We start from the raw sequence: 26,352 nt of genomic DNA on the forward strand, positions 1-26,352 counted from the left end.
GACATTAGATCCTACCCAATTTGGCTTTGTCAAGGGCAGATCATGCCTCTTGAACTTGGTCGACTTTTTTGAAACAGTCACCAAGGCCATTGATGAGGGTAAGGCAGTTCACACAGCCTACCTTGACCTTGCAAAAGCTTTCGACAAAATACCCCACTCGGGTATCATAGAAAAGCTCACCAGCTTAAATGTAAACCCATGCAAACTGGCTCAAGGACAGAACCCACAGGGTTAGAGTTGCTGGTGCCATGTCAGACTCCAAGCCGGTCACAAGCGGTGTTCCACAGGGCTCAGTCCTGGGCCCCCTCTTGTTCGGCATCTACTTTTCAGAAGTGCAGGCAAACATAGGAGGATTGTGGCTGACAAAGTTTGCAGATGACTGCAAACTGGGCGCCATAGTTGAAAATCCATCAGACACAGATATCCTTCAGAGAGGTCTCATAGAAACGGATAACTGGTGCCAGAGCCATGGCCTTAAGCTAAACGCCAAAAAATGTATAGTCATACCCTTTGGTAAAAACAAGGTAACCCCAAGTTACCACATAGGTGGCAATCCATTAAGCACAGAAGAGGTTATCAGGGACCTGGGGACACAAGTTGACAGTAACCTTTCTTTTGACACTCACATTGCCAAAGTGGTTAGGAGGACCTTCTACATTGCCCACCTGATTATGAAGGGATTCACATCCAGATCAAGGGAGGTCATTGTTCCCCTGTACTCTTCACTTATCAGACCAATGATTGAGTACAATGCCCCATTCGGAATGTATCTTACCCGACACCTGCAGCAATTGGAAAGACCCCAAAAGTTCCTCACCAAAAGGATAAAGGCTCAAAATATGCCATATGCTGCCCGACTGAAGAAACTCCAGCTCTATTCAGTCGCATACCGTCTGCTCAGAGGTGACCTGTGCCTGACATACAAGGCCATGTCCAACCCGGAATTAATGGACATGCTCCACCTCAAAAAATCCAAATCCACCAGAGCCACAAGAGCAAGAGACTTAAACCTCAACACGGATATAAATAGGACGTGCTGGGGGGACAGATTCATCACCCAGAGACTCCCTATGCTGTGGAACAGAATCCCGGTCTATGTGAGACACAGCACCTCGCTAGCTCTGTTCAAGAGGAATCTTGACCAGTGGATGGGAGATCGTAGGTTTACCCCGGGGATCATCTCTGTATCACTGCTGGACAGAGGCATGGCAAACTAATGGGTATAGTATTCTTCAACCTAAGGGGTGGTGAAAGCCACACAACTCTGGCTAGGCTTATAAATGCCCTACGGCAGATAGCCTAGTATGAACCTATGAACGGCATCCACAGGTACTCCCTTGGTCAGAAATTCTTTTCCAGGTGGCGCAGATAAAAACTTATTGGGGCGGCTAGGAACTGGCTCCACAGAGTCAGGGTGTTCCCACATCCTTCGACAAATAAGATCCAATAATTCATCGAAGGGTGGACACACCCAGGAGGCGGAAGGCTGGGCTCCCAAGGCCTTGAGGAAGACCGACTCCTTCTCAGAAGGGTTTTTGGAAGGCTAGTCGTCTCGCTGTCTCAAGATCTCCAGGATATCAGAGAATGAGACATCATCCAAGGACGACTTCGGGGACCCTTCTGCATCATCGAGGTCGGTGTCCGAGGTGACAGACTCATCTGGGGAGTCTACGTGCTTCCTCTTACACAACTTCTTCCTGGGAGGCTCTTCAGGGACAGACTCTGAAGGGCCATCAGAAAGTAGGGGACCGCACATGGAGGTATCCCTCAGGCCCGGGAGCCCCGCTGTCCAGAGATAGGGGGCCACCAGAAGCTCCAGTCGCAGCTTCTAGGGAAGGAGTTGCTGATTCAGGTGAAGTCACAATTGACTTGGCCAGCGCGCTCCTCATAGCCTCGAAGGCAAGTCCACCAGAATCGGACGAAAAACCCGCCTCCGAGACCATGACCGGAGTCGGGGTACCCCTAGCCGAAGCACCAAGGGGGAGACTCGGAGCCGCAGTCTGAAGCCCCGATGTATCCCCCTCGGGTCCGACTGAGGACACCCGAGTATCGAAACCTGTAGACGGAATGGAAAAGGTTGGAGCCGATGTCGGATCCGAAAGGCAGGTTTCGGAGCCGACCCAGGGACTTCACTCGATTCGGCAGACTCTGGCTCCGATGACACCGAGGTTGTCGGAGGAGAAAGAAACGGAACCGATATAGTAGCTGGCTCCGGAGCCGATTGGGCTGGAGCCGAAAATAATTTAGTTAACACTGGCAACTGGAGGAGCCTCTGGACCACCCTATCGACATCTGAATCCGAAAGCCTGGAGGACTTGGAGGAGACATACGGGGGCCGAGAGACCTTCTCAGTCGGAACCGAGATAAAGGTAGGGGAACGGCTCAGAATCGGCTCCAAAAGGATCAGAGCTGAAGTAGGCTCGAGAACTACCGCAACCTCCTTCGGCGCAGACGACCGTGGAGTCGAAGAAGCCGACTCTGCAATAGACAATACTTCCTGCGGCTCCGAGACCAGTGGAGCAGAGGAAGGAGACATAGCCTTGGATGGTGCTTCCTGCAGCTCCCAGACCAGTGGAGCAGAGGAAGGAGAAGTAGTCTTAGATCTTTCCTCCGGAGGCTCTGAAGAACTAGATGGAGCCGGAGACTTCATTTTTGACTTTGATCTGGGTTTCTCAGAGGGAGGAGAGGAAGCCAAAGTTTCCTCAAAGGAGGGTTTAATCAAACCCTTGAGGATAAGTTTATTTTTTCTCTCCTGTAACACCCTGGCAGAGAAAGCATGACACACACTGCAGGATTCCTGCAAGTGTATGGCACCGAGACAATATACACAGTTGGCATGCCCGCCAGCAACATTTTGTAAGCACATTTAGCGCATTTCTTAAAGCCAGATGGCTTATGTTCTTTAGGTTCCTTGCCCGACATAAGGAACAATCGACAAGCAGCAACAATATTCAAAAAGTAGACAATCACAAGCACACTCGCAACACAAGGTAGGGAGGGGGGGCAGGCTCTAACAAACACCCGTACAACAACCACTCAAGATAGGGCAAAGGCCCTTCAACTCAAACGGGCCTAGCCCGCCAAACAGAAGGATTACCAACCACAAACACAATCAGACACAACCAAGGATACAACAGACAACGCAGCTATTAGAATAGCTTTTGATATAATAATACTCAAAGTTTTATAATTGAAAAGACAAAGAAAGGGTACTTAGCCACTGCCAAGTCGAGACCACGTCGTTACTCTAGGAGCGGCAAACGAGATCTGAGGGTTTGGGCGTTATGCATCCTGGGATACAGGGTTAGCCCAGCCAATGAGTGACTTCGTGCTAGTTATATTGGCCGGGTCGTTGCCAATTCTCAGCTCCGAACCAGTCAGTAATGAATGTAGGCGAGATAGGATCACATTACATCATAACAGTTTTGTAGAGCAACCCAGCCTGGACAGATATAGAAAGACATCCATATTCAACATCCATTCATAAGAGCTCACTTGTGATCTACTCAGCCTGTCTGCCAACACATTTTCTAGTGAGGGGATGCAGGCTGTCATCATTCATGGCTAACCCACTGGTTATGTCCAAGTCTAAGAGTGGCTTCTTCTTCTTCTTTGCTTAAAAATCACATCACAGTTATGATCGGTAGTGCTCCTTTCTTGAATATGCTGTTGAAGGCCTTCAATGCCAATATGACAATTATCACTTGTTTCACACTGACATACCTTTTTCTCATTACTTCGTCCCAAGTCCCTTGCACCTGGAGAGGTCCTAAATGTGCCTCCCAGCCTGTGCTGAGTATCACAAAGGGCTAAGATGCTCTAAAGGACAGCCTTGACTGAGGTGAAGTTGTGCCATTCACCACAAGCATTCTTTCCTGATACATGGGAGGAGGTGAATGCTGGTGTCCAGACACTGGGTTCACTGACACCACTTCTGAGGTACCACTGCAGTTTGCCTCTTGTGTAAATGGGCAGAGGCATCACCAAAATGCAACAGGCCATATAGCCAGTCACACTGTTGCTGTACAACCTTATGACGGAAAAAGTTAAGCAAGAGATATCCATTGTCAAGCATACCCCCAGGAATATTAGGCTCTCCCGAAGGTTCAGATTTGATTTCTTCATGCCAACTGTGACATCTCAGTCCCTGAAGGTGTTCTGGGCGAAATCCAAAGCTTTGCATATTTTGTCCATGGATTACACTTGGATGAGACAGTCAACCAGACAAAAGTAGATGTGGATACCCTTTATCTTTAAAAAAAAAATTCATGGAGTCAAGCATTTAGTAGAGATGCTGGAGTGCAGAAGACAAGCAAAAGGGCAAGGAAGTGATTCTTTTTCTTTATTGGTTATAAAAATGGTAAAAAACAATTTGCTTAAATTTACTACATTAAGGAACAAAATAAATGAACACACAAAAAGTACTGAGTGTATGCAGCTCTAGTACTACAATGAATTAATAGTTCTAAAATTGCAAATAAAAACTTTTTCTGTTATTGCTTAATTCTACATACCACTCAGAGTTTTGGATCGGATGGGAGGTAATCCTTTCTTCTGACGTTCTTTTTCTCTTTCCCTTGCTCTCCTCTCACTGGAGTATGACCGTGAAGATTTTCGTTTCCGCTCCCTTGATCTTGAGCGTGATCTTTTTCTGTGTTTACGCTTTCGGGAGCCAGACCTGGATCTGGATCGTCTTTTTTTAGGAGACCTGTATGGATACATCAAGTGCCTGATGTTATATATACTATATCTACTACTCCTAAAAAATGGTAGCTACCAATTTGTTTAATCCACATTTTTGTCTCAGCTATCAAAATAGTTTAGGAATTACATCCTATAACATAATATCCAGCCACACCTACATTTTAAACATGTATCCATATAACAACAACCAAGCCAAACAGCAACCAAGAAAAAACAGTAGTTTTCTGTTGAATGTCACCAAGCACGATAGATTCCACCACAGTTAAGAACAAAGTGCAAAACACAATTTATTAACGCAATTCCAAAATCAAGGCGTTTTCGTCCTACAACTGGACTTCATCAGATAATCTCTTCCATTATTTATTAACATCCATTATATACTTCCTTCCTTTTTCATTTTCCAATCAAGGAATACCAATTAATTCAAATGAACAAATCAGCTTACTTATTAAAAAAAACTCATTAATATTAAAATACATTTCATTTAATCACATAAATACATCACATTTCTCTAAAAAATGTTTTAAATTATGTCTATTCATCACTTTAAAATCAATTCCATTCATATTTGCAGGGGCTAGATATATTTTATATATACATGTTTGTAAAAATATTAACATTCATAAAACTTCCAATCCAATAACATATGTTTCATCAAATAGCACCATCTATTGACCAAATAATTTATTGCACTCAGGATTATATTTTAGCTGCCTTTAGTTTCAGTAGAGGTAAAACTGAAATATATTCATTCAAGCCTGGGGATTTATTTGCTTGCAACGTGATCTGCCACCATAATTCTCTAAAACCTATGGTGTCTTCCCCATGGCCCCCCTCTGATGTTATTCTTTATATGTTCAATTACAAAAAACTGAAAAATACTATCTTCACACATCTTCCTGTGTCTATACAATGCATTAGTCTCCTTCATTTTTATTATGTCATAGGTATGCTCATATATTCTTCTTTTTAAAGTTCTCTCCGTTTTACCCATGTAAAATGACCCATATTTGACACAGGTGGCCAGATACACTAATCCTTTAGTATCACAATTGTATATAGCCCATTACCCCTAATCAATTTACCCCTACTCTCTATATATATTCTCCTTATTTGCTATATATTTACATTGGCCACATTTCCCACATTTATATGTACCCTTTTTATAATTCAAGCTGGTACCTATATTTCTATTTTCCTTTTTCTTTTGTTCTAAATATTCCTTTATATTATTAGCATTTTTGTATACTACCTTTGGAGTATCTCTAGGTAAATCTTCCAAATCTGTAAGAGCTTTGAATCTTTCCCATTCTCTATAGAAAACTGATATAATGCTGTGATTCAAGCCATTATACTCTAATACAAAGGACATTTTATATTTTTATATTGTATCCATATAACCCAACATCTGTAATACTGACATGAGACACATCAATATGCTACAATACCCCCCCCCCCCAAGACTAGAAGGCAGGCTAACTATACATATAGCAGGCTGCCGCTTCCCCAATTTTATGACAGAACTTTGTCAAAGCAAATAAAAGGTAAAGGAGTCACAACAACATTATGCCTTGACAATACCCTCTCTCAAGTTGCATCCCACCCTGTCTCAAGAAGGGTAAAGCAGGTCAGTGTTACAGTAAATATACCCATTCAATCCATCTACAGCCCCTTTTCCCATTTTTGCACATTGGATCAGGGTGTCACTACCACAGTGAATCATCTACAGCCAAAGTTCCCACCACAGGTGGTTAACACCGGCACGGCTGTTCTTCCATTCCACCCACTCACATGTATTACCAAATGTAGTGTTTCCAATCAACCTACTGAACGCCCTTGGAAAGTGGAAGGAAATTGAAGCACCTGGAGGAAACCCAAGCAAACAAAGGGAGGATATGCAGACTCTATACACAAAAGTAACCCAGCAAAGAATCAAACTGGGGAAGTTCTTGCTGAGAGACAACAACATTATCCCACTGAATCACTGTGCCAATCAAGTTTTAATCTGAGGGATGTTGGAGTGTTACTTTGTTTTACTTGCAGGGAAGATCTGTTCTAGAGGTAGACTGGTTTTGGATAGAAAATGTCTCTCTAGCATATTTTATTTGTGGTGGTGTTGATTTAAATTCTTAGTTGTGGTATGAGTCGGATTATATGACAAAGAGAGATCAAGGAAGACAGGGAACCTTAATGGTGGGGAAAGCGTGGCATAGATCACCCTGCAACAGCCTACAAGAAACTGAGAAAAAGAACAGAACTTCAAGCATTTCAGAGTTGCTCGGACATTTCAGGGCAACAGTTTCTTTGTTAGGACCTTCTGTGACCTTTCCAGCTGCTTAATATGTCTAGAAAGTTACTTCACAAAGGGGGCATTGTACTCGACAATTGGTATAATTAAGTTGCACACAGAGGGATGATACAATTTTAATTGTGCTAAATATAAGGATTTTCTGACTGCTGTTGCTACATAGGTGTTGAAAAATGGAATTATCGAGCGAGGTTCCAAGATCCTAAGTACATTTTCATTCTGGAGAGGGGTGGACACTGAAGGAAAAAGCTGTTAATCAAATGTTAGCCAAGAATGTGTGGTTGCCTCTAAACCAGGTAATACTGATGTGTGAGAAGGGGACACCCTGATAATCCTCATATAAAAACATTAGAACAAGGCATGATAAGACAATTGCTATGGCACACTAAAAAAAGAAGTTATGTTCTTACCATAACGTTCTATCTGTGTTGTTGATCTTCATTCACTGATGACATACCAGAGTCTTCGGATTTCTGCGTCGGATGCTGTCGCTTCTTCCTTGACATCAGGTAGTCAGGGGTATAAAACATTACATCAGTTTTTCTTGCCGCAGATGTCAGGTGCCCCAACAATAGGAAGCAATTAAATGGTATTGTAAAGCTCCATCAAAATGCAAATACACAAGAAAAATAAATATACCAAGAAGAAGGAAAGGTAGAGCCAAGAGAAGTCAGGGGGCTGGAGGGAGGGTAACCAGGACTGCAACAGTGAATACACTCAAACAACATTTATGACAAGTGTACAGAACTGTACTATGTTCTTCGTGTTGCACTGCTGCAGTCATCACATTTGGCTTGATTCCCAAAGCTAAGGAAGGAAGGGAGGAGGAAGTTAAAGAGCATTAGGGCCAGCTATTAAGCCCTGCAAGACTACAGTGGCAAATCTAGCTTTGGATTTAGAAAAGATAGGCATGTAGTAATACTTGGTGAAGGTATGTACAGAGCTCCAGGTAGCAGCTTCTAGGATGTCCCTGGTAGGGACTCCTATGAGAAATGCCGCAGAGGTAGATGCAGCCCTGGTGGAATGTGATCTTATCCCGTGTGGGGTAGGTTTTCCATGGTGCTTGTAGCAGAAATGAATGCAATGGACTATCCATTTGGAAATGGTTTGCTTTGAAATGGCCTTCCCCTCTGCCCCTGCAGCAAAGCTAACTAGCAGCTGTTCAGATTTTCTGATAGGCTTAGTCCTCTCCAAACAGAATCTAAGTTGTTTGTGCACATCCAGAGTGTAGTAATCGTTCCCCTTTGTTTTGTGGATTAGGGAAAAAAGTAGTCAAATGAATGGACTGATTTAGGGCCACAGTAGACACCACCGTGGGCATAAAAGGAGGATTAGTTCTGAGGGAAGCCCTGTCCGCATGGAAGACAATGAAGGGTTCCACTGCCATGAGGGCCTGTAATTCAGACACTCTTCTTGCTGAAGTGATGGCTAGAAGGAAGGCTGTTTTCCAGGAAAGGAATTTCAACTCTGCTGTAGCAGCTGGCTCAAAGAGGGGAGGAGTGAGCTTTTCAAATACAAAGTTAAGGTCCCAGGCTGGAGTGGGAGCTCTCCTGGGGGGGGGGGGGGGTCTTAAATTTTTGTCCCCTCTACGGAATTGCTTTAGCAAGGGGTGAGAGAAGAGGGGTGGCTCAGTATTACAATGTGCTGAAATGGCAGAGGCATGGATTTTAACTGACAAGAAGGATAGGCCCTTGTGCAGCATTTCTGTTAAGTACCGTAGAATATGAAGTAAGCTGGGCACCATTGTGTCCATCGCTTGAGCCTGGCTCCAGGAACAGTAACTTTTCAGCATAGGTTTTTCTAGTACAAGGCCTCCTTGCCTCCAAAATGACATCCGGTACCTGCTTACTGAGGGATGATAGAGGAGAGCTCAAGGAATTAGCCAGGCTGCAAGGTTCAGGGTTTGAAGCTGAGGGTGCAGAATCTGGCCTGGGTCTGAGGCAGATGCCATGGTTGTAACAGTGTCATACTGTGCAAGAGGGGGTACCAGTCTGGTGCAATCACTATTGTCTTTGGCTTGTCCTGTTTGATCTTTACTAGAACCTTCGAGAGGAGAGGCACAGGGGGAAAGGCATAAACCGATAGGCTTTCCCAGGTAAAGGACATGGCATCCACTTTCCAAGCTTGACTGTGGGGAGTTCTTGTGCAGAATTTGTTCAACTGGTAGTTCTGAGGGGAAACAAGCAGGTCTACCTCTGGAGTCCTCCATTTGTTCCTCAAGAAGGTGAATATTTTGGGTTCTAGTTTCCATTCGTGTGGGCCCATGAGATTTCTGCTTAAGTCATCTACCCCTGAATTTAGTTTACCTGGCAGGAATTGTGCTTGTAGGTGTACTTGGTAGCTCAAGGCTGTGTCCCACAGGGCCATGACTAATCTGCAGAGAGGGTACGAGTGGGCTCCCCCCTGCTTGTTTATGTACCACATAACTGTGGTGGTGTCTGTCTTTACCAATAGTTGTCCTGGAAGAATACGGTCTTTGAAGGCTGTCAGAGCATTCTGTACCGCTAACATTTCTTTTTGATTGATATGCAGGTGCATCTGTCTCGGGTTCCATTTGCCCTGAATGCACTGCCCTGCCATGTGAGCCCACCATGCAGTCTGATGAGTCTGTTGTTAGGATTTGGGCGGCAGGGGGTAGAGTGAAAAGGAGTTCCTTTTTGTGGTAGCAGGCCTCTGCCCACCAGAGGAACTCTGTCTTTATACAAGGAATGATAGAAATCATTGTTTCCGGGTCCTGAGAAAGTTGACACCACAGGCTTTTTAGATACCATTGGAGTTTCCTCATATGCAGTCTTGCATATGGAATTAGTAGAATGCAAGAGGTCATGAACCCCATTGCTTGCAGTATTTTCCTTACAGATATAGCTGGGGTTTTGTGGCCAATAGTTTGAAGTAGGTTGTCAAATAAACTTGTTTCTCTGGAGTGAGGAATGCCATCTGGGAAGTTGTGTTCAAGCTTGCTACCAGGAATACAATCTGTTGGCAGGGTACTAGGTGAGATTTCTTTTCACTGATGGTGTACCCCAGTGAGATTAAAAGTTTCTTTACGAATGCAAGGTGTTGTAATATCAAGTCCTGGCTTTCTGCCTGAATCAGACAATCGTTCAAATATGGGTAAATTTGAATATTTCTCTGCCTGCAAAATGCAATGGCTGGAGCTAGACACTTTGTGAACACCCTGGATGCAGTAGATAAGCCAAAGAGAAGTGCAGGGAAGTGAAAGTGCATGGAGCCCACCCTGAAATGTAGGTATTGTCTGCAGGATCCTCTTATTGGGTTGTGCAGGTAAGCTTCTTTTAAGTCTAGGGTTGCCAGCCAGGCATCCTTGGCTATTATAGGAAGAAGCTGTTGAAGAGTTAGCATTTTGAATTTTGGAACCAACAGAAAGGTGTTGAGAATAGAGAGGTCCAGGACAGGACTCCAGGAGTTGTCTTTACTGGGTACCAGAAAAAGTCTTGAATAAAAACCTTGTCCCCTATGTTCTGCTGGGACAGGTTGAATAGCCCTGATACTGAGAAGAGAGAGAACCTCCTGTTGGGCCTCCGCCCATTGATTTGGGGGTAGGTCTGGCCAACCATTTGGGGGTTGGTAGCGTGTGGAACTGGAATCTGTATCCTTGGGAACAAGAAGTTATGTACTCACCATAACGTTCAATGTATGTAGTCCATCTCACCTCAAATTCTTATCCGTGGGTTCAGAGCTGAATGTCGGCTCCGACTCGGCCAAAACTTTTCCAGCTCGAAGTCTTTCTATTGGCTGGGCTAAGATGGTATCCCATGCTGCACTGCTCTACATCCCCAGATCTAGTTTGCTGCGAACACCAGCACTCATACTCCATGCATAACACCCAAGGAAAGAAAGAACAAACCAAGAATGAAGGGAGCTCTGAAACCAGACCTAACCTCCAGATCCTCCAGGAAATGGGAAGGAGGGGGGGGTAAGTAAGAATGTGAGGCGAGATGGACTACATACATCGAACTTTATGGTGAGTACATAACTTCTTGATGTTATGTAGTCCAATCTCGCCTACATCCTTACCAGTGGGACAGCGTCCCTAGCACCTAAATCCTGGGAGGCTCAGTGAAAAATACTCCTGAGCACTGTGGAACCAAAGGAAGACCTGCCCCTAGATACCACATCCAACTTGTAATGAGTAACAAAGGTGTGAGGAGATGACCAAGTAGCCGCAGCACAAATATCATCCATAGACAATCTGGCCTGATAGGCTGTAGAAGTAGATACAGACCGAGTAGAGTGAGCCTTCACCGGAAACGGTAAATCTTTACCCCCTGAGGAATAAACAAAGGAAATGCAGCTGGAGATCCACCTGGACAGAATAACTTTGTAAACAGGATACCCCATTCTGTTTTCCGAAAAGGAAACTATCAGATTTTCTGAGATTTTTCATTCTGTGCAGATAAAAACCTAGTTGCTTGTGTACATCTAATTGATGGAATTTGAATTCTGCCTTGTTTGAGAACTGGGGAAAAAACACTGGCAATTCAATGGATTGATAAAGGTTACTGACTGACGCCACTTTGGGAAGAAAGGAGGGGTTCGGTCTAAGAGAAACCCTGTCCTTATGAAAAATCAAGTATGGGGGTTTGATTGATAGAGCTTGAATCTCTGAAATGCGTCTGGCTGATGTGATGGCTACTAAAAAGATAGTCTTCCAGGTCAAAAATTTTAAATCACAAGTAGCCGCAGGTTCAAAGGGGGATGAAGTAAGAGCCTGTAGAACAAAGTTTAAATCTCAAGGCATGACAGGTTCCGAAACCAGAGGACGAAGTAACAGAGTGCCCGTCAGGAAAGCCTTACAGAGTTTATGAGCCATCAAACTAGGCTTATTAGCGACATGAAAGGTAGAAATCGCAGTCAATTGGACTTTAATGGTGGTGGCCGCTGAGCCCTGGTGAAAAAGCATAGACAAGAACTCCAAAACAGATGAAATAGGAGCCGTGTAAGGGTCAATCCTTTGGGTATGAGCCCAAATTGAAAATCTCTTCCATTTGCTGGAATAAATCTTCCTGGTCGAGGGCTCATGAGAGGAAGATAAAATATGAACCACCTCCGGTGAGAAATGATGAAGCCTAATTAATGACGGAAGTGGAGTAGCCAGGCTGTCAACCGGAGGGTCAGCAGAGAGGGATGGAGCTGCCCTGACGTGTCAGTAAGTCTGGTTGTGGGTCCAGAATCCAAGGAGCGTCCACGAGGTAGGGATGGAGAAAGGGGAACCAAATCTGGCGAGGCCAGTGTGGGGCAATCAGAATCATTCTGCTTCCCAAGGATTGCACTTTCTGAATAACCTTTGACAGCAAGGGGACCGGAGGGAAGGCATATAGTAGACCGGAGGGCCAATCGTGGGCTAAAGCGTCCCTGGGTGACTCCCCTTGAGGGGGGAATCAATGTGAAGCAACTGCTGCATTTGGCACAGAGGGGGCTGGAAAAAAGGTCACAACAAGGCTGACCCCACCTGCAGAAGATCTGTTCCGCAACTTGACAGTTCAGGGACCACTCGAAAGGCATCAGAATAGCTCAGCTTAGCCTGTCTGCGATCACGTTGGACTTCCTCGGAATGTGCATTGCCAACAGAAAACGTTGGGAAGACACTGCCACACTTGCATGGCCTCTCTGCACAGGGGATAAGACTTGGTTCCTCCCTGCTTGTTCAGATAAGATACCACACCACTGACACACTGTCCGAGTGGATTGCAATAGTCTCGAGAGGAAGAAATCTCTGAAGTGCCTGCAACGCAAGTAGCACAGCTCTCATCTCCACAACACTGATACGCAGATGCATCTCGTGCTCTTGCCACGTGCCTTGGACTGTCCTGCCTAGACAATACCCCCCCACCCCATCTGGGAGGCATCAGTGGTCACCGTGGCAATCGGGGGCACCGGAACGAAGGGCTTGCCTGTGTCCAGATTGTCGGTGCGAACCCACCAACTGAGATCCTGTTTGCACCTGTCCATAAGAAGAATAAAATGAGAAAGAGGAAGACGTTGAAGAGACCACTGGGCAAAGAGAAACCACTGAAGGAGTCTCATATGTAACCTTGCTAGAGGGACTAACATAATCGTCGCAGCCATAGTCCCCAACAGTTGGAGAACCCATCTTGCCCTCGCTCTTCTCAGAGGGAGCAGGGCGTGAACTTGTTGCTGTAGGGTTCTGATTCTTTCCTGTGGTAGAAATGCCCGCATGAGGACGGTGTCTAGTTCTGCACCTATAAAAGTGACATGCTGTGAGGGCAACAAGGCAGATTTTTCCCAGTTCAATGTTGACACAGATTTATAGTGGCGTCCCTGGTCTGAATTAGTAGATGCCTGGTGGTGGCAGTGAGGAGCCAGTCATCCAGATATGGAAACACTTGGAATCCTTGACGTCTCAAGTGAGCAGTCACCATTGCCATGCATTTGGTGAACACCCTGGGGGCTGTGGTGAGACCAAAGGGCAGGGCTCGAAACTGAAAATGACTGGCTTCCAGCCGGAAGCATAGGTGACTCCTGGATGCCCTGTCCATTTTGATGTGTTAGTAAGCATCCTTGAGGTCGATGGAGCACATCCATACTTCTTTTCCCAACAATGGGAGAATAGACTGCAATATGACCATTCGGAACTTGGACTTCTGTACATGGTTGTTCAATCGGCTGAGATCTAATATGGGTCTCAGGTCCCCTGTTCTTTTCGGCACCAAAAAGAATCTTGAGTAAGTCCCTAATCCGATCTGGTCTGAGGGGACATGTTGGATGGCTCCTTTTTCTAGCAGCTTTGAAACTTCTGAAGCTGCGTAATCCCTTTGACTGGATGGAACATCTGGGATTTTCCTGAGTGGAAGGGGGTCTGACAAAAAGGGAATGACAACCTCCGGAAATTATTCGTAAATCCCACTGGTCCTGGGTGATGTCTTGCCAGGCCTCCGGGTATAACGAGATTCGACCTCTGACTGGCTCCGGAAACGCACAGTCAGGCCTCCCATCAGGAGCGATGGTAGGGAGAACAGCGAAAGGAATCACGGCCTCCCGAGTTGCGGGGGCCTCCTCTGCCTCTAGGGCGGCATCTCCCTGAATAACCCCCCCCCCTGCCTCTGGAGGGGGGCTCACCTTGTGCACCAGGAAAAAACGTCTTGTGATTTCTTGAACCACATTTTTCCAGCCCTCTGGGCCTTGGGATAAGGCCTAGAGGGAAGGGAAAAATGGACTCCTACAGCAGAGTTTTTCCCTCCTGCTCACACCTGGTGAGGGTGTCTTTCACCTTGGTTCCGAACAAAGAGGAACCATCAAAAGGGATGACTGTGAATAAGACTTGAAGGCCTCCGCGAAATGACAAAGGCACATCCAGGCCTGTCTCCTAAGGGCGACTCCTGAACTTGCTGCCCTAATCGCTCCCTCAGCTGCATATGACATCAGCCTCATGGAGGAGTTAACAATGGAATTGAGGGTAGACATCTGAGCATTAACTGTCTGGGTCACCGCCTCAGAAATGTTACCCATGAGAGCATCTCCAAGCTCCTTGAGGAGATCTCTCTGGAGCCGTGTAAAATGAGATAAATAATTCAGTGACCGTAAGGTAAAGGTCGGTGAAGAGAGGGTACGCTTCCTACCGGTCCATGGTCCTAGACTCCTTGTTAGGAGGATGGACGGTGGAAGAAGTCTCGGCTAATTCCTTCTTAGTGGCCGCTGCCACCACCATGGCATCCACAGGGACTCCCTTAGAAAAATAACTCCTTACCCGGGGGAGCAGACAGAAATTTATTGGGTCTCCTGGGGACTGGTTCCACAGAGTCAGGGTTTCTCCCACACCCTTCAACAAATCAAATCCAGGAGCTCGAAGGGTGGAGACACCCAGGAGGTGGAGGGCTGAGCACCGAAGGCCTTCAGGAAGACCGGCTCCTCCTCGGAGTGGGCTTTGGATGGTCAGTCACCTCTTTGTTTCAAGATCTCTAGGATGTCAGAGAAAAACATCCTCAGAGGATGATTTGGGGGACCCCTCTGATTCCTCGAGGTCAGTATCTGATGTGAGAGACTCATCCTGGGAGTATGTGCTTCCTCTTGCACGTCTTCTTTCTAGGGGGCTCCTCAGCCAAGCGCTCTGAGGGGCCCTCAGAAACTTGGGGACCACTCATGGGGGTACCCTGAGGCCTTGGGGCTCTGCTGTCTGAAGACAGGTGGTGATCAGAGACCCGCACCGGAGTAGTAGGGGACAGAATGACCGACCCGCATGATGTCACTGAATCTGGCCAGCGCACTCCGCATGGCCTCAAAGGCTGGTCCCCCGAGTCCGAGGAGCGACCAGCCTCCAAAGCCACGACAGGAGTTGGACTTTCCCGCAATGAAGCAACGAGGGGGAGACTAGGAACCGAGGGATGTCCGGATGCCTCTCCCTTGGGTCAGACTGAAGAATCCCGTGGACGGCAACGACGGGGTCAGAGCTGACGTCGGCACCGATAAGCCCGGAGGGGCCATCGGAACAGACCTGGAGACATCACACGGAGCTGAGCACTCTGGCTCCGAAGGCTGGGATGCGCACAGAGGAGGAAGTATCGAAGTAGGTGGTAGGATGGGCTCCGGAGCTGACTGGGACGAAGCCGAGAACAACTTTGCCAAGACCAGCAACTGAAGAAGTCTCTGCACCACTCTATCAACGTCCACATCCGACAATGTCCTGGAGGATTTGGAGGACAGGGAGGGAGATCGAGACCTCCTCTCAGGTGATACTTGCCTAATACTAGGCAATCGGCTCTGAATACGTTCCAAAATGTTTGGAGCAGATGCCGGTTCCATCACCACTGACACTTCCCACGGCCCCGAGGACGGTGGAGCCGATGGTGTCAAAGCTGATTTAGCTATTTTCACCGGTGGCTCCGAGGAGACTGAAGGAGCCGGAGACCTCTTTTTTGATTTCGTGGCTTTAGCTTTAGAGCTGGAAGCAGTTTCTAGACCCTCTTCGAAGGAGGGTTTCAAAAGTCCCTTCAAAATTAACTTATTCTTTCTCTCCTGGAGGACCCTAGGACTAAATGCATGACTCCTAGAGATGGATCACTCCCAGACAATATACACAGAATGTCCATCGGTAATGGACATTTTACAGCCACACTTTGAGCATTTCTTAAAGCCCGAGGACTTGTGTTCCTTATAATCTTTAGACATCGTAACCAACTACCACCAATCACCAAGACAAAAAATTACAGGTATGGAACCAACTGGAAAACAACAGTCAGAGACTTACACCACACTTAGGGCCGGAAAAAACTACCACCAACAAAATACTCTAACGAACGATCCTCTGACACAAGAGAGAGGGTAGGACTAAAACCTCCAATTTAAACGGTTTTAGACCGGAAAATTTGTTACACAGGGAAGCAAGGGGGACAGACTAGGTCCTCTAACTGAAACGGGCCTAGCCCATTGGAACAGCTAATGAGATACCACAGAAACAATCACACACACACCTTTTCCACAAAATACCAAATGAACAATAGCTATTAAAACAGCTTTTTGTTTGCAATAAATTCTCTCAAGAAGAAGAAAAAAGGGTACTTAGCCACAGCCAAGAGCGAGACCACGTCCGAGCTACACGAGCGGCAAACGAGATCTGGGGATGTAGAGCAGTGCAGCATGGGATACCATCTTAGCCCAGCCAACAGAAAGACTTTGAGCTAGAAAAGTTTTGGCCGAGTCGGAGCCGACATTCGGCTCCGAACCCATGGGTAAGAATGTAGGCGAGATTGGACTACATAACATGCTATGTTCAAAACCCATTTATCCTGGGTAATTAGTTCCCAGTTTTTTGCATGCATGGTGAGCTTTCCTCATAAGGGAGCAGGTAGTTGAGCAGAGCTTGAAAGGTTTAAGGTTAAGCCATTGTGCCATTTTTCCATAGGGGAGTGGCTTACTACTCCCTGTTTTGGAAGTGGGAGCCCCCCAATAAGCTGTGCATAGTCTGAGACTGTAGCCTAGGTGGGTCTGCTGTTCCTGGGTTTGGACTGAAGGCCTGGAAAGGACCAGTTCTTTGAAGGCCAATGCCTACTGAATCTGGGAGGCTGTACTTGTAAGGAAATCGTTTAATATTTTGCATAGATTTAGCTTTTTCCTCCATCCTTTTGAGGACTTCTGCTTTGCTGCCAAAAAGGCAGTCTTGGTTTAAGGGAGCATCCAGTAATTTAGCTTTAACATGATCTGGCAAGTTTTGTTCCTTAAACCAAGCATGCCATCTAAGTACAGACCTAGTGACAGCAGCCCTGCAAGATGCTTCTAAAGCATCAAAACCACACTGCAAAGTATGTTTACCAACTTGTTCAGCAGAATGCATTACATTGTGCAATTCTTTGTGCTCAGCACAGTCAGGAATCAACATTATTTTCTGTCTAAGTAGTCCCATAATATGCTGCTGATACTTTAACATACAAAACTGGCAATTTAAAGACCTAATGGCCAAAGTAGCAGAAGTATATACCTTCTTACCCCTTCTGTCCAAGGCTTTAGAATCTCTATTAGAAGGGGTAGGATTTTTGGCAGCAGTAGCCTTAATGCCTTTTGGTCCTTGGGAAATGGTCTCTGGATCCGCAGAAGGATTCTTGAAAAGGAACTTGAGAGAGTCAGTTACTCTGTAGTACCGGTCAGGTTTTCTGGGAGCTGGAGGTAAAGTGTCTAGAATAACGCTAGATTCCAAGAAAGCAAAATCTACAATGTCCAGAACAGGGGGGATAGCTAAAGGCCTGTGCTGAGGTAGAAGAAAGAATTCCTTAAGTCTCTTTTTGGACTCTGAGTAATCCTGGCTTTCCCAGCAGAAATGATCCCTAATAGTATGCAAGGTTTCACAGAAAGAAAAATCTTCTGGAGGGGAGGCAGAGGGAATGGAATCCCCTGCATCAGAATCCTCATAAACAGATCAGGGCAAATCCTGATAATCAGAAATATCAGATTCCTAATTAGAAGAATCAGAAAGAAAATCAGTTCTAGGTCTCTTAAGAGGGGGAAGGCTGGCTCCCCCTAATTAAGGTAATAAGGTCTTTAGCCATTCTAAGCATTTGTTTTTTAGGCATATGGGCCTGAGCCTGTGGTTTGGTCAGTTTTCTAGGCGTAGTGAGAGTTTTTGGCCTGGATGAAAATGATGGCGTCGGTTTAATATGAATTTCTGTAAGCCTGAATACACCCTCAGAAGCTGGTGCCTGCACAGCGGTTCCAGACCCATCCAAGGTAGAAACATTTGCAGTTTCCTTAGTCTAAGAAGCATCTCGCGGCATACCGGACTCCGAATGGGTCACATTAGGGGCCCTGCGAATCTGAAATAGCGGGTATCAGAGGCTGCGAAAGCGCCTCACTGAGTACCGGTGGAATGGCGACTAGCTTAACGGAAGTGTCGTCGGTAGTTTTAGACCTATGCAATCTGTCTCTGTCTTTAACCTTATGTTTTTTAGGAAGATCGGTAGTTGGATGGCTTAACAAAGCCATTTCAGGGTACACAGAGAATGAAAGTAACTGGCTGCAAAAATAGCCTGACGAAGAATAGTTCTGGCGTTGAGCAAAGCATAAAACCAACAGCAGGGACGTCGTGGTCTGGGCCTAAACAGGGGATGCAGTAAGAATGAAAATCTCTATGAGGTATTTGCTTTCCACAGGTAAGACTATTGTTAACCTTTACTGGCATCGGTTAGAGCAAGAAAAAGGATCCCCAACGGGGTACTTATCTTTTCTGAAGACTTCGGGTCTGAAACTCGAAAATGAAAATTTCAGGAGTCGGCCAACCTGCAATTGCGAACTGCTTCTGCTTCGGGCACTGCAGGGCAAGAAAGACTGATGTAATGGCATTGGCTGCATGTTTTATACCCCTGACGTCAAGGATGAAGCCACACCATCCGATGCAGAAATCCGAAGACTCAGTACAGGTTTTCCATGGTATGTGTAGCAGAAACGTATACAATGTCCTATCCATTTTGAAATAGTCTGTTTTGAAATGGTTTTTCCCTGTGCTCCTGCCAGCATATGCTACCAATAATTGTTCAGATTTTCTGAAAGCTTTGGTTTTGTCCAAGTAGAAGCGTAACGGTCTGCGAATGTCCAAAGAATGTAGTAGTCTCTCCCTTTTGTTTTGTGGTTTTGGATAGAAAGTTGGCAAGTAAATAGTTTGGTTTAGAGCCACACTTGATACCACCTTTGGCATAAACGTAGGGTTAGTTCTTAAAGATATCCTGTCCTGGTGGAAAATGAGGAAAGGTTCCACTGTCATTAGCGCCTGTAATTCTGAAACTCTTCGTGCTGATGTTATTGCCAGTAGCAGAGCAGTTTTCCAAGAGATATATTTTAATTCTGCTGTGTTAGCTGGCTCAAAAGGAGGTAAAGTTAATTTTTCCAAAACAAAGTTGAGGTCACAAGTTGAGTAGGTGCCCTACAGGGCGGTCTTATGTTTTTAGCCCCTCTGAAGTACTGTTTGAGCAAAGGATTAGAGAAAATTGGTGGATCTGTGTTGTAATGAAGAGAAATGGCAGAGGAGTGGATCTTGATGGATGAGAAGGAGAGGCCCTTGTCCAGCATCTCAGTTAAATATTGAAGTATCTGAGGAATGTTTGGGACAAAGGGGTCAAGGCTGTGTGCCTGGTTCCAGGCACAAAATCTCTTCCATTTATCTGAGTAGGCTTTCCTGGTGCTAGGCCTTCTGGCCTCCAGAATGACATCCATAACAGCTTTGGAGAGAGGCATTGCTTGCTTGACTAAGGAATTTTCCATGCAGCTAGGTTTAAGGTCTTTAGCTGGCTGTGAAGTATCGGATTGCTGTGCTGCGTCAGCAAATGTGGGATTTAAGGCAAAATCCAGGGTGGTTCTTGTGCTGAGTTCTTTAAGACTGGGTACCAGTGCTGGCATGGCCAGTCTGGTTCAATCAGGATCATCTTTGGCTCTTCTTGCCTGGCTTTTATGAGTACCTTTGGAAGGAGAGGTAAAGGTGGGAAAGCATATACTTGCAGGTTTTTCCAGCTGAATGAGAGGGCATCCACTTTCCATGCTTGTGGATGGTAACTCCTTGTGCAGAATTTCTGTAGCTTGCAGTTCATTTGGGATGCCAACAGATCTATGTCCAGGCTCCACCATTTTTGTGTTATCATTCTGAATGTTTGTGGATTCAATTCCCATTTGTGGGGATCCATGATGTTTCTGCTTAGGTCGACTGCCAGTGTGTTTTTCTCTCCTGGCAGAAATTGTGCTTGCAGATGAACTTGGTAGTCTAGAGCTGTGTTCCACAAGGTCATGGCTTGTCTGCAGAGGGGGTAGGAGAGTGTGCCCCCTTGCTCGTTTATGTACCACATACCTGTGGTGTTGTCTGCCTTTAGTAGTAGTTGTCCTGGATGCAGCAGGTCCTTGAAAGCTATAAGTGCATTTTGTACAGCTAGCATCTCTTTTTGATTGATGTGAAGATGCCTTTGCTCTGCGGGCCACTTGCCCTGAATACATTTTCCTGCCATGTGTGCTCCCAAGGCGTAATCCGATGCATCTGTTGTCCATGTTTGCCCGGCTGTGGGTTGAGTCAAAGGCTGTCCCTTGTTGAGGTGACAAGCTTGAGCCCACCATCAAAACTCCTGTTGAAGGCACGGAATTAGTGGTATGTTTCCAAACTTTGACAGTGCTGAGACCATACACTCTTTAGGTACCATTGTAGTTTCCTCATATGCAGTCTGGCATATGGAATTAGTAGTATGCAAGATGCCATGTAGCCCAAGGCCTGCAGAATTTTTCTTGCAGGGGAGTTGGGTCTTTGTTGCTATCAATTGAAATTATTGAGTCAGTTGTCCTCGCTTGTCTGGCGTGAGATAAGCCATCTGGGCCGTTGTATTCAAGCTGGCACCCAGGAATATTATCTCTTGTGAGGGCACTAGTTTTGATTTCTTTTTGTTTACTGTGTACCCCAGGCAACTTAACTTTTTTACTAACGCCAGATGTCTTAGAAGAATGTCCTTGCTCTCTGCTTGAATCAGGCAGTCGTCCACGTACGGATAAATCTGAATTCCTTTTTGTCTGCAAAATGCAATTACTGGTGCCAGGCACTTTGTGAAGACCCTGGGCGCAGTAGATAAGCCAAAGGGCAGTGCAGAGAATTGATAGTGCATTGAACCAGCTATGAATCTGAGTTATCTTCTGCAGTTTTGTCTGATAGGGACATGCAGGTATGCCTCTTTGAGGTCCAAAGTCACGAGCCAAGCTTTCTTGCCCAGCATAGGAAGAAGCTGCTGTAGTGTCAACATTTTGAATTTTGGAACATCCAGGTAAGTGTTTAGAGAAGAAAGATCCAGAATGGGTCTCCAGGCTTTGTCCTTTCTGGGAACCAAAAAGAGTCTTGAGTAAAATCCTTGTCCTTGCTCCTGTGGTGGTACCTTTTGAATAGCTCTCATGTCCATGAGTGCTGTAATTTATGAGCCTCTCCCGATTGATTTGGTGGCACATTTGGCATTCCGATTAACCTTGGCAGAGTGTGAAAGTGGAACATGTAACCTTGAGATACAATGTTGAGAACCCATTTGTCTTTGGTGATGCAATGCCAGTTGTGATAGAAAAGTGCCAGTTTTCCTCCTAAGGGGGCTGCCAAGAGAGAGCTGTTTGGCAGCTGTAGTGGGAAGTCATTGAGGCTGTTTTTTATATGGTTGGAGCCTGTCTTCCCCTTCTTTCTGGCCTGGTGTACCCCATTGTCGAGGCCTGTAAGGATCTTGTCCTTGACCTCTACCTATTGCGCGTCTATATCTGCCCCTTTGAGGTCTGTCTGTGACTGGAAAGGACCAATTCTTAGTTGGCCAATTTCTACTAAAACGAGGAGGCTGAACCTGTAAGAAATCCTTCACCATTTGCATAGATTTTGCCTTATCCTCCATCTTCTTTAATACCTCCTCTGCCTTAACTCCAAACAACACATCCCGCTGCAAAGGTGCATCCAATAATTTTGCCTTAACATAGGTTCATAGGTTTATACTAGGCTATCTGCCCTAAGGCATTTATAAGCCTAGCCCAAATTTTTGTGGCTTACGCCACCCCTTATATGAAAAAATACTGTGCCCATTAGTTTGTTGTGCCTCTGTCCAGCAGTGACACAGAGATGATTCCCGGGGTAAACCTACGATCTCCCATCCACAGGTCTAGATTTCTCTTGAACAGAGTCAGCGAGGTGCTCTGCCTCACATGGACCGGGATTTTATTCCACAGCATAGGGAGTCTCTGAGTGATAAATCTATCCCTCCAGCACGTCCTATTTATATCTGTGCTAAGGTTTAAGTCACTTGCTCTAGTGGTTTTGGTGGATTTGGATTTTTGAGGTGGAGCATGTCCATTAATTCGGTTGGACATGGCCTTGTATGTCAGGCACATGTCACCTCTGAGCAGACGGTATGCGACTGAATAGAGCTGGAGTTTCTTCAATCTGGCAGCATATGACAGATTTTGAAGTCCTTTATCCTTTTGGTGAGGAACTTTTGGGGTCTCTCCAATTGCTGCAGATGTCGGGTGAGATACATCCCGAATGGGGCATTGTACTCGATCACTGGTCTGATAAGTGAAGAGTACAGGGGAACAATGACCTCACTAGATCTGGATGTGAATCCTTCATGATCAGGTGGGCAATGTAGAAGGTCTTTCTAACCACTTTAGCAACGTGAGTGTCAAAGAAAGGCCACTGTCAACCTGGGTCCCCAGGTCCCTGATAACCTCTTCTGTGCTTAGTGGATTGCCACCTATATGGTAGCTTGGGGTTACCTTGTTTTTCCCGAAGGGTATGACTATACATTTTTGGCGTTTAACTTCAGGCCATGGCTCTGGTACCAGCTATCTGTTTCCGTGAGTCCCTTCTGAAGGATATCCGTGTCCGATGCACTTTCCACTATGGCGCCCAGTTTGCAGTCGTCTGCAAACTTTGTCAGCCAAAGTCCTCCCATGTTGGCCTGTACTTCTGAGAAGTAGATGCCAAACAATAGGGCCAAGGACCGAGCCCTGTGGGACACCACTTGTGACCGGCCGAGTCTGACACAGCGCCAGCAACTCTAACCCTGTGGGTTCTGTCCTTAAGCCAGTTTGCAACCCATCTTGTGACATATGGGTTTACATTTAAGCTGGTAAGTTTTTCTACAAAACCAGTGGGTATTGTGTCGAAAGCCTTTGCAAGGTCAAGGTAGGCTGTATGGACTGCCTTTCCCTCATCAATGGCCTTGGTGACTGTTTCGAAGAAGTCGACCAAGTTCAAAAGGCATGATCTTCCCTTGACAAAGCCAAACTGGGTCGGGTCCAATGTCTGCAAGTCCCCTATATCTTTGTTTATGAGCTCCATTATGATCCTCTCCATAGCTTTGCAGACTAGACTTGTTAAGCTTATGGGGCGGTAATTACCAGGGTCCGTAGAGGCGCCGCCTTTGTGGAGTGGGACCACAGTTGCCGTACGCCACTCCTTGGGCACGTATCCTGTGGTAAGGCTGAGATTAAACAGCTGCTTTATGGCGGTATGTTCTTTTAACCAAGCATGTCTTCTAATGACAGAGCCTGCAAATGCTGCTCTACAGGAGGCCTCTAAAGAATCAAACCCACATTGCAAAGTATGTTTTCCCACTTGTTTAGCTGCATGCAATAAATCCTGCATTTCTTTAAGATTAGGAGGATCTGAATCCGGAAGCATTTTTTGTTTCAACTGAGACATCAAAAATTGCTGATATTTTAGCATGTGAAACTGGCAATTTAAGGCTCACATTGCTAAAGTTGCAGACGTATATACTTTCTTTCCCTATCTGTCTAATGCTCTGGAATCTCTGTCAGAGGGAACTGGGTTTTTTGCTGATGAGGCCTTAATCCCTTTGGGTCCCTGAGGAATAGTTTCAGGGTCAGCAACAGGACTTTTATACAGAAATTTGTGAGAGTCAGGGACTCTAATATCTAAAATGTTTAACTGGGGCTGGAGGTAAGGAGTCAGGGTTTAAGCTGGATTTAGTGTACACATCATCCACAATATCTAACACTGGCGGAATAGCAAGAGGTCTGTGTTGAGGTAATAAAAGGAAGTCTCTGAGCCTTTTCTTGGAATCTGAGTAATCCTGGCCTTCCCAATGGAAATGCTCCCTCATGGTATGTAAGGTCCCCCCCCATAGGAGTAGTCCTCAGGTGGAGAGGCTGATGGAATTGATTCCTCAGCATCAGAATCTTCTTAAGGGGGTAAAGAATATCTTAGGTCTGAGGATGAATCTGAAGAAATGGACACCTGGTCGGAAGATTCATAGTCTGCATCTTGTCTGGACCTTTTATCAGGAAGGGGATGGGACCCCCTGATCACGGTGATTAGGTCTTTGGCCATTTTGAGCATTTGTTTCTTAGGCATGGAAGCCTGTCCTGGAGAATGCTGTATCTGTTTCTTTGTTTTTAAGGGGGAATTAGACTTAGCAGAGGGTTTAATAGTTAACTGGGTTGGTCTGAAAACACACTCTGAAGCTGTGGATTGCTCAGCTACTTCGGTTCCCTCTGAAGGGTTAGTTTCGGTAGGCTGAAAACCTAGAGCATCTGAAGGCCCAGCCAGCTCCACGTGGAAGTCGGAGGCGGTCTGTGGTTCTACAGAAGCTGTCGTCAGGGGCTGCGTAGGCGCCTCGCTGAAAACCGGAGACCGGCCTAGAAGAGGCCTTGGATGCCTGTCCTTGTCTTTGCGCTTTTTATGTATTCCGGTCGTCGGAAGTTCCGATGGCATGGTGTAATTGAATTTTCTGCCAAATTAATGTTGGGCAAAATCAAACCGACGTTTAATAGTGCGCTTGTTAAACCTAGCACAAAATTGACAACCAGTGACGTTGTGGTCTGGGCCTAGGCATGGAATACAATAGGAGTGGAAATCCTTATGAGGTGTCTTTGCTTCACACAAGAAATACAGTTAACTTTTACTGACATCGGTCTGAGGCAAGAAAAAGTTTCCCCAACGGGGTACTTAGCTTTGTAGAAGACTTCGGTTCTGGATTCGGAATGAAAATCTCAGGAGTCGGCCGACCGGCACTTGCGAACTGCTTCTGCTTTGGGCACCGCGCGGCAAGAAAGACTGAAGAAAATGGCGTTGGCCGCATCTTATATACTGCTGTCGCACTGACGTCAGGGAGGAGGCGACAGCAACCGACGCCGGACCAAGACTTTGGAACTCAGGCCGACTGGGGAACCGCCTGACGGCAGGATAACCCAAGTGTAATGACTGCAGCAGTGTAACACAAACATCCATAGATATCCTTCTCTTCCATGTTGCAGTATTAATACTGTGGGATTTCCAGGCCCCAGGTGACCAGACATTGGCTCCTATACAAAAGCTTAAGCCTGGCTACCACAGGGGCATGGGACGTCACACATTGGGCCATAAACCATGGAGTATAAATGTGGCAACATGCACAGACCTCAGAACTTGAAGCCCAGAGAAGAGACTATAAGGTTAAGGAGAAGCAAAAGCAAATATCCCTGCAGGCTGTAGAAAGGGGATACACCAGAGGAGAGAGAGGATATCAGGGGGATGGAAGAAGGGAAGGAATACGGCAGCACAGAAGAGGACATCTATGGTTATGGTAAGATTTTACACAACTATTCTATGTCCTTTTCCCATGTTGCAGTATTCATACTGTGGGAGTGTACCACAGCTAGGAAGGAATCCTTGCAGGATTGCCCTGGCAAATCCTGCCCTGGCTCGAGAGACCTGGTCCAGCTTGTAGTGCTTAGTAAAGGTATGGACTGTGGACCAGGTGGGCTGCCTCCATGATGGAAGCTGTGTCTAGTCCTTTCATGAAGGCCTTAGAGGTAGCCATGCCTCTGGTGGAATGCGCTTGCACCCCTTCAGGCAATAGTTTGATGATGATGAGAGTAGCAGAAAAGGATGGATTTTCTGATCCAGGAGGAGATAGTTTGTTTGGAGACTGGCCTTACCCAAGGGCCTGGGAAGGAAGGAAGTGAACAGTTGGTCAGATTTTCTGAAAGACTTTTTTTTGTCCAAGTAGAATCTCAGTTGCCTATGTACATCAAGGGAATGGAGAATCCTCTCCGTTGAGTTAATAAGGGAGGGGAAGAAGGTGGTTAGGTGAATAGACTGGTTTAACTAATTAACCTCAACTACTGTCTCGTGGCACCTTTGTGCTCAACACCGAGCACGCTGTGAGATGGTATGAAATGCATATGGTTACACCCAAGTGTGCCTTCTCCCTGCACTAGTAACTTTGCAGGCATATTTTAGCTCCACTCTTGAAAATGAAGTTGAAAAAGTAACTGAACATTGTCAGTTACCTTGTCAAAGAAAAGTTGTGTACACTTACCATAAATGTAGATGTTAGAGTGTATTCACTGTTGCGGTCATTACATTTTGGGTAATCTGCTGG

The 26,352-nt window shown here is 45.9% G+C and overlaps 1 protein-coding gene across 1 annotated transcript in view; it reads right to left on the bottom strand.

Moving 5' to 3' along the window:
- The window catches only part of SCAF8 (SR-related CTD associated factor 8), a 1,875,331-nt gene that overhangs the window by 583,204 nt on the left and 1,265,775 nt on the right, over positions 1-26,352 (bottom strand). Inside the window, exon 14 of the mRNA XM_044063383.1 lies at positions 4,515-4,708. Within this exon, the coding sequence (XP_043919318.1) occupies positions 4,515-4,708 (194 nt within the window). The remainder of the gene's footprint in view (positions 1-4,514; positions 4,709-26,352) is intronic.

Source organism: Protopterus annectens, chromosome 1.part0, assembly GCF_019279795.1.
Source record: "Protopterus annectens isolate FY-2018-M chromosome 1.part0, PAN1.0, whole genome shotgun sequence".
Classification (NCBI taxonomy): domain Eukaryota; kingdom Metazoa; phylum Chordata; order Ceratodontiformes; family Protopteridae; genus Protopterus; species Protopterus annectens.